Source organism: Panicum virgatum, chromosome 3K, assembly GCF_016808335.1.
Source record: "Panicum virgatum strain AP13 chromosome 3K, P.virgatum_v5, whole genome shotgun sequence".
Classification (NCBI taxonomy): Eukaryota; Viridiplantae; Streptophyta; class Magnoliopsida; order Poales; family Poaceae; genus Panicum; species Panicum virgatum.
In genome coordinates, this window is record NC_053138.1 from 28,175,099 (window position 1) to 28,189,773 (window position 14,675).

The following is a 14,675-nucleotide window of genomic DNA, read 5'->3' on the forward strand; positions in this document are numbered from 1 at the left end:
GCAACTTGCGACCAGTTCAACAGACAACTGGTATGCAATTTTGTGGCCAGTCCAACAGCAACTTTGTGATTTTTTTCATGATGCATGCACTCTGTATATAGATATTCTCTGTGATTTTAAATAATGCTCGGATATGCTGATCGTTTTTTTACCGCCCACTTTCCTGTGTGTGAAGCAACTTATGTAATATATGGAGGTATCCTTTCTGATCAGCAACTTATGTAATATATGGAGGTATTTACACTGGCAACTTGTGACCAGCCCAACAGCCAACTTGTCTGAAGTTAAAACAGTAAATTGTGCACATATTTTTTTTTGAAATATCAACTTCTGTACATCGGATCTGCACTTTGTCTTTCTGTTAACTTAATTCAACATGCAAGTTGTAATTTTCCAATCTTTTTTTTCATACGCCACCATACACAAAGCTTTATTAAAAGTATATTTATCCATATATATAGCAAGTTTGAAATATACAAAAGCATCAACTATTCATTATTACATCACCACACACCATGCTTTAATAAAAATCAATTCACTAATTGCAGTTTCATAAATCACTAATTGCAGTTTAATAAATTACAAGGAAGTTAAAAAAATGTTATATGCATCCCCCTGCAACACATCTTATTTTTTCACGCAGCGGCAACCTCATTTAGTGATTTATCCGAGAGTTCTTTTGTTTGCTTTCTTGCCGGCTTGGCGGGGGAAAGTTGATGTGGTATATTCTATTCAACCACAATAGCCACACGATGGTTTTTTTGGGGGAAACAACCCCAACCCTGTCTTGTATCTCTTTGACCTTGGACGCCCTTACTTCTTTGTTATTGGTGGGTCCCCAATCTTAGCACCAGCAACATACGAACCTGAAAAGTCAAAACAATTTCAAGTTGCTAGGAGTAATACACACAAGTTGCCAGAACAAGGAGTACAAGTTGCTAGGCTGAATGAGTAGAAGTTGCTAGGGGAAAGGAAGTACAAGTTGCTACGTTCAGTTAAAACAATACGCACCATTAGATTGTTGTGACAGATTTGGATCCCCACCCCCTCCGGTTGATGAGTTTGTTTTTTTTGCGCGATTTGTTCTGCGGCCTTGGCGCAGCGGGTTGTTCGATATCAATTTGTTCACACTCCAGCCCCGGAAGAACACTTGACGCTCTCCTTTTACCCAAAGCAACAAGCTTAGATTGTAGTGCACTCACTTGTTTTGATACTATGCCATACCCCTCGTCATCAGCCATAAAAAGTCTCACAATCTTATTAAAGTTTGTGCACATCCTGTTGTAATGTATAACATGCTTCCCGTGGTCTGTAATCTGGGCTTCTTGAATAGGCTCGTTAGCGGCAACTTCCACCCCACTATCAACCACTGGCTCAACTGACCATCGAGGGAGAATGTACCGATCAGTCACCTCGCGGACTGCAAGGGCGTCAAAAACCTTCAATATATGGCAGCAAAGCACTCCATCTCTCTAAAACTTGCAACAAGTGCAGCTATACATGCCCTCCACCCTAGACGACGTGACCCTAAATGTCCGTGTCCCATACAACAGATCGGGGCAATGCCTGTACGGAACAACATCTATCAAGTCATCCCCTTCAACACGAACAACATAGTAGCTCGAACTTAGCTGCAGCTCGTGTTGAAACACATTGAACAACCTCCTTGTATACGCTTTCTTCATCTGATGCTCCATAGGGTGCCCCGTCAAGTAGCGTGGGACCTTCGTGGCTGTGGCCGCCTCTTGCAAATCTTGCTTGCTGAAAATCCTTTGTTGTATCTTCTTATATTGCTGCACAAAGTTGAGTATCGAGTTCTTTGGGTTAACATAGCGCTTCAGGACAGCATTGAAGCCTTCACTCCGTGCTGTTGTTTGGAGGAAAGGGAAGAAACAATGCATGAAATACGCAGGGATCCAACAATGTCTCATGTCATACAAATGTTGGAACCTCTCATCATTGTTGAGCTCATATTTATCCAGAAAAGTCTGCCACTTCTGCTCAAACTCTGCCGGTGTGAAGCTATTGTTAATACAATCCTTGAAGTCATCCGCCAACTCTTGCTTACCATCCCCCTTGCTATCCAAGAAAGCACCCATTGTCTTCCTAGCATTTTCCATAATGTGCCAACGGCAATTCCTATGAACTGAACTGACAAATACCTCTCCGATAGCAGCCTTCATCGCAATATCTTGATCAGTTATTATATTTGCAGGATCCTTGCCGTCCATTGCTTTCTTGAATTTAGTAAACAGCCAGACAAAACCCTCAGTCTTCTCATTCCTCAGAAAGCCGCAACCCAGCTGGATTGTTATGCCATTCCTGTCAATTCCTTTTAACACAATACAAATTATTAGTATTTTTTTCATAGCTGAAGGCTATCAACTGGTGCAGAATAAAGATGGCAACTTATGTGCAACTAGTGTGTCAACTTGTGCTTTCTCAAAGTAGTAAATTGTTCAAAAAGTATACAGTATTATAGTGAGTATGATAACCAGTATTTTTTCTGGGCTCCAATAAATAACAATCAATGAAAACCATCAATGGGCAAACTAGCATTTTTTTGCTGGACATACATACCTTTGAAAGGAGCACATGGCATGTTGTAGGCATTGGTCAAATAAGTAGTGTCAAAGGACAAACAATCACTATACAGCTCATAAGCTCTCCTTGCTGCACCATCCACCCAAAACAGATTCTCAACCCTGTCAAACTCATCAAGAGTGTAACTATAATAGAATTCTGGATCTTCCTTCTTCAATTCTTCAAAGTACTCAAGCGTCGCCTTCACATCTTTACCTCTATATTCAGCGCGGTACTCAACACGCAAATTTTTAGCATCACCTTCGGTGTATGGACAGTTTTCAATACCTCCACACAACTCAACCATTATCTGGTAAGCACGAGTTGTCGTGATGCAGCATCCATGGAGCAACTTGATGAACTCTTTCTCTTCAGCTGGTATGTCTCTGTGGGACTTCATGTATTTTGTGAGCGAGAATTTTCTTAAACGCTCATGGTTGTGCTCCCTTTCAAAGTTCACAACCTCCCAGTGTCCAGGGGATGTCTTCCTCACAATCATGCGAGCTGGGCAGTGCATCCTATCTACATAATCCTTACGCCTTTGCCTCACAATCTTTTTCTCAGTTATTGGCCCATCATCAGCAACCTTCTCTTTTTTGTTGACCCCAGCCTTCTGGCAAACATAGATATACTTTGTCTTTTCATTAGCCTTCTTCGACTCACGGGATGTGTCGATCCTTATAGAGAAACCTGTATGACGGGCATACGAATTGTAATAGTTTTTGGCAGCATCAGAAGTATTAAAAGACATGCCTACAAAAGGTTCCTGCGGAGTGGATAAAACCTCAACACCATCCTCAAACATCAACTCCATCTGCGGTTGTCTCAGCCGTGGGAACTGTCACACCACCAGATTCAGCCGGGAGCACCTTTGATGCTGAGTTGCTAAGTTGCTGAGTTGCCAGTTTAGGAGGAGCTGAGTTGCTTGGCAGATGAAGGGTTTCAATGGATATTACAGGGAGAGTCAAGTTGCTGCTGGACACATGTGCACCTGCACCACCTGCAACACACATCGGTGGGAAAGCTGCACCAGAAACTTGCTGCAACTCAAGATCTGAAGGGGCTGCAAGGAAATCTTGCTCTTGTAGTGGTGCAGAATTTAGATCAAAAACCACACTACAAGTCATATTGCCCCTAGAAAACACAAATATTAAGTATAAGTTGTCATGCAAGGAAACTTATAATGTATATAGGAAGGCACACAAATACTAATTAGCACAATACAAGTTTCTTTTTGTAGGCACAAAAAAATGAACACAAATTGCCACACAAAAAAACTCAAAATGTAGATAAGCTGCAGTCTAAGGAAACACAAGTTGCCAAAAAAAATGAACACAAGTTGCCATCTCAGGACTGCAATCCATAAACCTATATGTTCAGAAGAGTCTTGTAAGGGGGCACCCATCCTGTTGATCTATTAGACGAAATTAAGTCCTAATAGTTTATTTACTGATCATTAGTCAAGAGGCACCATCCAAAACTGATAGCAACTTGTGTGGATTGCAACAAATTTGCACTAATATATAGATGGACATAAAAAATTTGCGCAGATCATAGGGAAAGATTTGCGCAGATTTAGGAGGATTAGATCGAGCAGATGAGAAGGAAAGAGAACGAAAAAAGTTGCAAACCGGCAAGGAAGGGGTTGCAGATCGGGGAGGGAGGACACAAGTCGCGAGAGTCCTGCTGCGGCCACGGCTGCCCTCCCGTGCGTGTCGGCGAGATGTGGCGATGGGGGCTGGATGGATAGATGCGAGATGCGGCGAGTCGCGGTGGATGGGGCGATGGGGGGATGCGGCGCGGCGCGGCTGCTGCGGGCGCCTCCCTCCTTCCAGCGTGCGCGCCTGGTATTGCGGCGGCGGGACCAGGAAGGGAAAGGAAATGATGTCTGACCTGGGTTTGCGCGCTGGTGGAAAGGGGCGGGCGCGGGGGGTCGCGCGGTCCCAAAGCGCGCGACAGGTCGCGCGATAACGCAGTCTTGAAATGCAAAACCGGATTTCTCCATTAACATGCAAAACCAATTATACGAGTATACCCCTCCGTATCGTAAAGGAAGTCGTTTAGAAAAAAGTTTGAGTCAAACCTTAAAAATATAAATAATCAATAACTCTCAAGTTATTGAGTTTGAAAATGTGAAAATTATATGAATAGATTTGTCTTTAAAAATACTTTTATAAAAATATACATATATAATTTTTCGATAAATATTTTTATAGAAACAAGAAATCAAAGTTGTGTTTTGGAGACCGTGTCGCTATCAAAACGACTTCCTTTACTAGTACGGAGGGAATGCTTTTTTTCTACCTTATACATAAAATTCATAAATCAAAATCATAAGGCAACTCGTATATCAATGAAGATATTGGTAACATTACCAATGAAAAATAAATATACCTAGAGCCTCTCCCGTTTTTTCTCCTAAATTTCGTTAATGTTTCCCATGTTGAGCAGAAGAAAAATCCATTCCTTCATCAGTATTTCACGTGTTGAATATTTTCCTTCTAAGATAAATATTTCACCTTGAAATAAATATCAATTGTACAAATAATTCAAATACGATCATTAGTACACTGGTCAAATAATGTTTGTAAGGTATGATTAAATAAATTTTAATTTTGAAAAATACTAAATAAAAAGTTTGTTAGCTGTTACATCGGTATTCAATTTTAAATATAATTTGTCATTATTTCAGCAAATTTAGGGTTTTTCTTCCTTAAATGAGTTGTAATGACAATAAAAAGAATCTCATCCCATAACTTATGAACTGAGTGCAAGTTAAAAATTCTAATTATTTTGTATCATGTAACATCATCACAGACATTACCGATAGGAAAATAATTTTGCCGCAAAAATTATGTAGATTGTTGCCAAAACAACGAACAATGGAATCGTGCTTGCAAAATTGTTATAGTACTAACATTCTTGTCCAATCTGGTTTTAGCAAGTATAAAGCTAATACTTCCTATATTAATATCTACATTATGAAATAAGTACACTAAACTGGTGGATTAAAACAAACCGATTTGATATGCCTATACATTCTCTATAGACTCGTTGACTTAGGAAAAAACTAGAATGATGTATATGTTAAAATGGAAGTGGTTGCTAAATGCTAATAGACGTAAAATGCAGTCACACCATTGTCAGTACCATGTAGTAGGGATACCCACTCCTACTGCAGTAAGGCAGGACTCGCGTAGTCATCCGTAACTACGCCATAAGGGTCAGAGCAACTGGGCCCCACGGGTCAGACTCTTACCTCACCGGGCCAACGGCCCCGGACCCGCTCCCCGCTCTGGAACGGGTCCGGTGACGCCAAGTGTCCCTGAGGAGGGGAAGCTCCGCGCCAACAGCCGAGGGCTCGGACCCCCACATAGGGGTCCGAGACCTCCCTGCGTCCGTCTGGACCTCCCACGCGCGTAGAACCAACATACCGCCGGGGCGGGGTCCGGGGGCGCAACGTGTCCCGCAGGCGCAGGCGCGGGCGCGAGTCTTCCGCTGGAAGACTCGCCCACCCACCGCATTCAATGCGGGTTGTTGAGGCGTGCTCTGCCGCCGCGGCACGCAGGGCAGCCTTTGTCAGGCCTCACTGTAGACCGCATATTACCGAGGTACATAGTGCAGCCGCATGCGCTGCATCCGCGTAGAGCCCGTCTACCGCATTAAATGGATACGACGGCACGACACCTTTTCATCATACTGCCTACGCCGCCAGCTACACGGCCGTTCAGCTACACTGCAGGCAACGCCGCAACCTACACCCTGGCGCCGTTTCGACAAGACAGGGCATGGCTATGCCGGACGGAGGATTCCCACGGGCAGAGCAAGGAAATCCAGGAATGAGATCTGCGTCGCCTGCAATGCCATAATGTCTGTACAGTATGTCATTTTATACTACATCGTCGGGCCCACCTGTCGGGGACTCAACGGCCATGTACGCGCCTCCCTTGAGATATAAAAGGGAGGCGCTCGCTGCACAATTCAGAGAGACTCCAAGACTCTCACAACATAAGCTCGGTTTCACGCCGAATAACCCAGCTCTCAACCTCTTGATAGCACAAGCAATACAAACACACAGTGGACGTAGGGTATTACGCTCCGGCGGCCCGAACCACTCTGAACTGCTGTGATCATCGCGTTCTACCACCAAGATTGGGCTAATCCTAGCTAACCCCTAGTACTCACCCTCTGGGTTTAGGAGGGTGTACTACGCCACCCGGCTATGGGTTTGCACACCACGACAACCATTTATTTCTTTGCGTTACAAAATGTCAAACTTTCCACATGGTAGAAGCCACATGCGCAACTCTTTTTTTAAAGTTTTTTTAGGGAAATCACCGGGGGGGTGTTGACGACCAAAATTGGCATTAGACAATATAGACCGGTCTGACCGGTACACCCTAGCGGTCTGACCGGTCAGACGCTGTAGTCGGTCCGGCAGCAGCCGACCGGTCTGACCGGTCAAAGTGGAATCCGAGTACAACTAGGGATTTTAATAGATTTAGATCTTGTAAAAGGATTTTTTGCGGGATAAGTCCACCGCACCCTATAAATATAAAGGGTCACGGCCGATTAGGGCATCCAATCGATCAAATCAATACAACTTTTATCTTTTTACTTTCTTTTTGCCCTAGTTTTTTCCAATCTACTATCTGTTGTTCCCCCTTCGTCTCTACGTCGATTGAGGGCGTTCTAGGTGGCCTGCCGACCCTAGAACAACCCTGTATGCGCCTGCCCCGACGGGTCCTTCCCGGGCGACGTTCGTTGGTCTCGCCGCCGGCCTGCCCAGCGACAACCAGTCTGACCGGTATACTCGACCGGTCTGACCGGACAACCGGTCTGACCGGTATACTCGACCGGTCTGACCGGTCTGAGCATCGGTGCTGCATCGTGTCGTCGTTCGCTGCGCGTTCAAACGTTTTCGTGTGTTGGCCCTAGTTCTGTGCCAACATATTTTGGCGACTCCGCTGGGGAAAAGAAGAAATAAATCGGTTGCCATGACCGGAATTCCTAAACCTAGTGAAGTTGATTCTGCCAATATCCGGAGGCCGAATGTTCAACAACTTTCGGTCGAGCATCAAAAGATTCTTGATGGCGTCCAGAAGAAGATCAGAGAAGATAAGGAGAAGGAGATCTAGAAAATCAGAGAAGAGAAGGAGAAAGAGATTCAGAAGCTGGAATAAGAAGCCATGAACCAGTACATCTCGCACTTCTCCATCGACCGGTAAGGGAAGGTCACGACGGATGATGCCTTCGACGCTTCACAGTTTGAGGTAAAATTCGATTTCAACGAACAGCCTATCCTTAATTCCGAAATAGCTAATGCTATAAATGATGTTGTTTCTTCTCATGTGAATATTAAGTTGGAATTTATTGGCCAAAATATGCATGATATGTTTGACGATCGCTTTAGCCAGATTGAAATACATCTTGGTATGAAATCTGTCGGTAATAATGCATCTATATCTAATACCGATAAGACAATGTATAGTTCGGCAATTCCAACTAATAATGCTATTATGACTAATTCGGCTAATCAGCGAAGTTGAATTAATTATAATTCAGCACCTCATGCAAATGTACCACATGGGGCAGCAAGTTCGTTGCGACATTCTACACTGCCGAACTTTGCTCAACCTAATAATACACCGATCACTAATCAGCTTAACACCGATGATGTTGGATCAGGTAGTATTAAAGATGAGGTGATTAAGATATTTCGGCAAACTTTTGGTATAGAGCCTAAAGCCAAATGCCGATCTTATCAAAGACCATACCCTGAGAATTACAATTATGTTGCATATCTTCAAGGGTTTAAAATTCCTGAATTTGTTAAATTCACCGGTGATGATAGTAGAACTACATTGGAGCATATTGGTCAATTTATTATACAATGTGGTGAAGCTAGCACTAATGACATTTACAAATTGAGATTATTTCCTTTATCTCTATCGGGTGCTGCATTTACTTGGTTTATTTCATTGCCACCCAATTCAGTTTTTACTTTTGCTGATCTAGAGTAGAAATTCCATGATTATTTCTTTACTGGTGAAACTGAATTGAGATTGTCACATCTTTCATCGGTTAAACAAAAAATACATAAAGGTGTTTCTGAGTATATTAGAAGATTTAGAGATACTAGAAACCGATGCTATAGTTTGACAATTTCTGATAGAGATTTGGCTGATCTAGCTTTTGCTGGTCTACTTGATTTTCATAAAGCAAAGTTAGAGGGACAAGAATTTCTAGATGTTAGTCAAGTACTACAAAAAGCTATGGCTAATGAAAGCCGAGCTAAAGAAGCTAGATATTCTCAAAAGTCCAACGAAAAACCTAATCGTCATGTTTATGTGCTTGGGTGTGATTCCAATTGTTCGGACGATGAAGGTAAAGATGTTTATACCGCTGAATTTGTTTGGCCCTCCAATGATAAACCTTGCGTGTGCGGTTCTCTTAAGCCGATTCACAAAGATCGGCAGGAAAGATTTACTTTTGATGTATCCAAATGCGAGAGAATATTTGATAAATTGTATAAAAATGGATACATCAAGATGTCTCATGTTATACCGCCGCTTGAAGAATTAAAGCGCCGAGCTTATTGCAAATTTCATAATACTTTCTCTCATGCGACTAATGATTGTAATGTGCTTCCAAGACAGATTCAATCGGCTGTTAATGAAGGCCGAATAATTATTCCACAAATGAAAGTGGATCAGAATCCTTTTCCTGCACATACATATGTGCTTGAGTTAAGTAATCCCGAAGTGTTAATTCAGCCGAATCAAGCCGAGTCAACAAGAGGGAAAAATGTGATTACCGGTGAAGAGAGATTTGGGCCCTCGAAATCTTACCAGGAAGCTCCAGCGAAGTAGATCCCTGAAGATTTATTGAAGGATTCAACGCTCGGGGGGCAAGAACAGAAAAAGGGCGCCAGATCTGCGTAGACCGATCTGACCGGTCAGGAAACTGGTCTGACCGGTCACTCTGGGAGTTCTGGAAAAAATTCCAGAAACAATAAGGAAAAAGAAAGGCCGAGTTTTAAAGAACTCTTGGCCAAATATGAGAAGAATGGAATCGTCCAGAAGTAGAAGGGACGACCAGATAAGGTTAAGGATACAAAGCCATCATCGTCTCAAGTGCAATTGAGTTTGAGCCAAGATGATTTATTTAATGGGCTGATTGCTCCTTGGTATTGTTGGTATCCTTGTTATATGCCTTTGGATTATAGTAGAATGCACATGCAGTCATATTATATTCATTATCCTCCTATATATCCAAGTTTTGCTTCACAAAGACTGATTAGCGATAATCTGGTCAAAAGGGACACTGATTGCAGAAGGAGTGTGAGAAGAACATAAAACAAGATTCAAAATATCTACGGCCGAGGTGGTGTCCCTCAGGTTTGTCTCACACTCAAAAGAGGAGGTTGCAAATGATGCGCAAGAAAGAGTCCATGGAACAGCAAGCGGAGGTTGTACTAGCAAAGTCGGCGACCATGAAGCCGGTATGGAGGCCCAAGTAAGTTGTTTCGTCGTCAGCTTGAAGAAGAAGCAAGATATGGCCGATAAATTATTATCGCCCTTAACACAAAAAATGGCCGATGTATTCATCGCCCTTAGACAATTTTGGTCCAGAAGAGTGTTCTTTGGCACGCAAGCTTTGCCAAAGAACATGTGGGCATATGTTGACGACCAAAATTGGCATTAGACAATACAGACCGGTCTGACCGGTACGCCCTAGCAGTCTGACCGGTCAGACGCTGTAGTCGGTCCGGCAGCAGCCGACCGGTAGGGTCGACCGGTCTGACCGGTCCAAGTGGAATCCGAGTAGAACTAGGGATTTTAATAGATTTAGATCTTGTAATAGGATTTCTTGTGGGATAAGTCCACCCCACCCTATAAATATAAAGGGTCACGGCCGATTAGGGCATCCAATCGATCAAATCAATACAACTTTTATCTTTTTACTTTCTTTGTGTCTTAGTTTTTTCCAATCTACTAGCTGTTGTTACTCCTTCGTCTCTACGTCGATTGAGGGCATTCTAGGTGGCCTGCCGACCCTAGAACAACCCTACGTGCGCCTGCCCCGACGGGTCCTTCCCGGGCGACGTTCGTTGGTCTCGCCGCCGGCCTACCCGGCGACAACCGGTCTGATCGGTATACTCGACCGGTCTGACCGGACAACCGGTCTGAGCATCGGCGCTGCATCGTGCCGTCGCTCGCTGCGCGTTTAAGCGTTTTCGTGTGTTGGCCCTAGTTCTGCGCCAACAAGGGGACGAAAGGTCCCCACCTGAATATATTGATCCACAGATGCCGGCAAGCCGGTAATGGACACCAATTACATGATTGACCTTCGCAGGTCTAGAGAGTACAAAAGGGGAGAAGGGAGGAATCACCAAACAACATCAGAACAATACACTCCAACAAGGACAAAATTACAAGACTAAAGGTTAGCCCCCCACAACAGGTGCAAATCGTCATTCGCTGAACAAAGCCACCACCAGGTGATGGCACTCCCACAACCTCCATTCCACAGGCGACTGTAAAGCTCTGAGTCGAGAAGACAGACGACAGTCGTGATTTGCAACATCTATGGAGTACATCCGAGATCCAATCGCCATCCGCCAACGCCGTTTGAGGGGAGGAATCCCCAAAAGGGGGAGGACCAACGATAGTGTCGGTGTCCTGACCCGGCGGTCCGGACCCAACTAGTAATGATGTTGCGTGTTCCTCGTCCCAGATGTTGATGCAAGAGGCAATACAGTAATGCACGAGTTTATCCTGGTTCCGGCCGTGGGGCCGTACGTCCAGCAAAGGGGTGTGCGAGAGCACTGTACTATCTTGCACCGGAGGTGCCAGTAGTAGGGGGTACAGGCGAGGTGAGACAGGGAGGGAAGCTCCCAAGTCTCTGCTCGAGAAGGAGTTGATTGATGCGAGTGCCAATATCGGGTTTCAGAGGAGCGTGTGTGCTCTGCTAGTAATACGAAACGTTGTGTCCTACCGAATGGGCCGACCGCGACCCCCTTAAAGGAAGCCTGCCTCCTCCTTTTATAGACACAAGGAGGGACGGTGTACATGCGCAGGGGATCGTGGAAGTCGTCGTCTTTCCCCCGAACCGCGGGGGTGCAGTGGTCGAGCACTGTGGGAAGTACACTGTGGGGCATGGCGTCGGGCGTGGCAGTCGTTCTGGGCATCGTCCTCGGTCTTGCGGAGATCGCGCCGGCGTCCTGACAGCCCCAACAGGCGGTGTGGTCGTCGCTGTAGGGTGTACCGTCTTCCAGATGTGGCGTGGCGGCGTTCCGTGGACCCTGCAGGCCAGGGTCTTGCATATATATGTGCGCCAACAGTAGTGGGGCACGTGGCGGTCCCCCCTTGGGTGGAGTGCTAGCACGTGCGCTAAGGGGGTCCGGGAGTCACGTGGAGGTTCCGGACCCCACGAGGGGGGAGGTCCGGGCCTCCGGCTGCTAGTGCCGAGCATCCCTCCTTGGGGGACACGTGGCGACGCCGGATCTCTTCCCGAGTAGGGGACGGGTCCGGGGCCGTTGGTGTGGTGAGGTGGAATCCGGACAGCAAGAGTTGGCAGAATAGTAATGGGAGTTGTGCCGAGCACGTCTCGTAACGCGTCGCAGGTTCCCACAGTGTTGCCACAGCGTTCGGCATGGCGGAGCAGTGACCAGAGTTGGCGGACGGGACTCCGGTCACAGCCACTGTGGGGGAATGGCGGCCTGACGCCGTCCGTCTTGGGCGCTGTGGAGGAGTGGTTGGCATTTAATGCCTCCGTACGACGGGTGGGTGAGTGAAGAATCTTGTAAGTCACTTGGTGATGAACTGGTAAGTGCCTCCACAACGACGCCTGCGGCGGTCATCAAAGGGAGGAGAGCGCTGCGACGACGCCTCCAAGAAGGTGAACGGCGCCTGAGGGCGTCGCCGTCGTCAGCCCGACAAATCGAGCTTAGCTTTCGCCATGAGCTCTCCGAAACCCTGTAGCCGCAAGAACCAAAGCATAAAGACCATCCTCACCTCCATAGAACCCGAGCATTCGAGCACCACTGACAGGCATGGTGTGATTTAGCAGAGCCAAGCCGGCGCCTCCATGGCCACGCCTCCCTGCTTGAGCCCTTGGCGGCGCGCACGAGCAGCAAGGTGCAGTGGGGAGGAACGACTCAAACCTGGCTCTGCACGGTGGAGGAAGCTGGGGCAGCCAGACAAGCAGTCCCTGTTGGAGCCGCCCGCCATAGTGCCGGCACCGTGCTGCTTGAGCCCTTGACGGCTCGAGCGAGCAGCAAGGCACCACACCATGGCCTGTAGCCGTAGAAGCTCCAACCCGGCTAGCTGCGCCACCTTAGGCCACCGCAGAAGCTCCAACCCGGGCAGCAGCGCCATCTTCGCGCAGCTGGGAGGCCTCGAGCCCCGGAGGCACCAGATCTGGTAGGGGGAGGACGAGATCCGTCCCTAGGGACCCTGGATATGTTGCCTCAGCAGGCAGCCATGGTCACGGACGCCATTGTAGTACCAAGCTTAAAGGGGAAGAAAGTGGAATGGAAGAAGGGAGTAGCAGGGAGAGAGGAGGCTGCAGCGGGGGCTTGCTTCGGCGCCGCCGCGGGCCGGCGGCGGCGGCGGCCGGGGATGGCTGGTGAGGTCTGGCGGGTGGTGGTGGAGTCGCCCTCCGGTCGCTCCGTCTATTTTTTTAAAGTTTACTCACACATGCACCACTATAGCAAAATTCGATAATTGAAAAAAAATCAAATAACAAATTATGGTAGGTGATTGTATATTGAAATTATCGGCAACATTTTAAAAGAAGTTGCAAGTGGTAATCATGGTGTGACATTCGAGATAATTTTTTTTATGTATTTTGTGCATTTGGGAGTAACGATACTTAGGCTGCATTTGGAAGTAGGAATTGAAGGCCAGAATCGTGAATTGGAATCGTACACGCCGCAATTCACGTGTTTGGACGGCTTCCGCATTGACAGCCGGAAACCTCCCTCCAATGCCGCGAAATATTGGGCCAGTGCGCGGGCGCCCGCCCACAATTCGGAGACCTCCCGCACCGCATTGCTCAGCATCTTAATTCCCCCCACTCCCCGCGTACCGGCTCGCGACCAAAAAAAAAAGAAAACGCCGACGCCGCCCCCTCCGCAGCTTCCTCTGGCAGGCGTCAACAGGCGCTGGGCGGACGGCCACCTCAGGAGGGCGCCACCGCCGCTGCCGTCCCCTCCGCGCGCAGGTACCTGTCCTCCAGCCCTTGTCCAGCAAACCTCCTTCCTTTCCCCTTCTTCTTGGTAGACCATCTCTCTCCCAATCTCCCCTGTGTTTCCCGGATCGATTTTTGTGCAGCCAGTTCAGATCGATCCATGGCGCCTTCCTTCCCCTTGGATGTTTGCCTAGTCTCTCATCCCTGCAGATCCATGTCGCCTCCCCATTGCCCCCTTCCTCATCTCTGGCACTCATTTGCAGCAGACATGAAACCCTAAAACTCTGTTTTCTTTGAAATTTCAGGTTAATTCAGCGTTGGGTTGCTGGTCTAGACGATTGAAGGTATGTGATGCCTAATTGTTGTGTCTTTATTGTATGTCATAATGTTTATGAACTGTGTGTGTGCATTGTAGCTATACTATGTCAGATCTCGAGTTGATTTCTTATATAACTGAAGAAAATGAAAGAAGAAAGAAGAGAAGGATTGTGTTGACAAAACTATACTTTGAGTCAGTGGTTCTTGGGCTTGCATATCTTAGTTCACAGAGGGCACCAAGGGGTGTAGGGTGCTTTAGCAGTGATGAGCAGTTGCACAATTATAGGAAGTATTTGCTTAAGGAGATGTATGATCGGTCTGATGTTACATGCTACGATAAGTTGCGTTTGACTAAAAGAAACTTCCATGATTTGTGTGCCATATTGCGGGAAAGGTGTGGTCTGTGTGACAGTGTATATGTTAGTGTGGAAGAAAATGTTGCTATGTTCTTGCTAGTAGTTGGACATGGTCTAAAATTGAGGTTGCTTCGTTCAGATTACAAGCGTTCTTTAGAGACTATCAATAGGCACTTTTCTGATGTGTTGACTGCTATCCTATCTCTAAGTGCGGAGTTCATT

General features: G+C 46.5%; 1 protein-coding gene across 1 annotated transcript; it reads right to left on the minus strand.

The window, feature by feature from the left end:
• Nucleotides 1-813: 813 nt before the first annotated feature.
• LOC120700797 (protein FAR1-RELATED SEQUENCE 5-like) lies at nt 814-12,965 on the minus strand. Its single transcript, XM_039985021.1, has 4 exons — nt 12,752-12,965; nt 2,581-3,273; nt 2,069-2,332; nt 814-866 (listed from the first exon to the last, which is right to left on the minus strand). The coding sequence occupies exons 1-4, from the start codon at nt 12,963-12,965 to the stop codon at nt 814-816; spliced, it is 1,224 nt and encodes a 407-aa protein (XP_039840955.1).
• Nucleotides 12,966-14,675: the final 1,710 nt, after the last annotated feature.

Coding starts and splice junctions, on each gene's coding strand:
- LOC120700797 (XM_039985021.1), bottom strand. CDS start 12,965: ATGGCGCTGCTGCCCGGGTTGGAGCTTCTGCGGTGGCCTAAGGTGGCG. Junction 3,274..12,751: donor CCTCCACCGTGCAGAGCCAG/GTTTGAGTCGTT, acceptor CCCGTCATACAG/GTTTCTCTATAAGGATCGAC. Junction 867..2,068: donor CTTGGATAGCAAGGGGGATG/GTAAGCAAGAGT, acceptor TTGACTTTTCAG/GTTCGTATGTTGCTGGTGCT.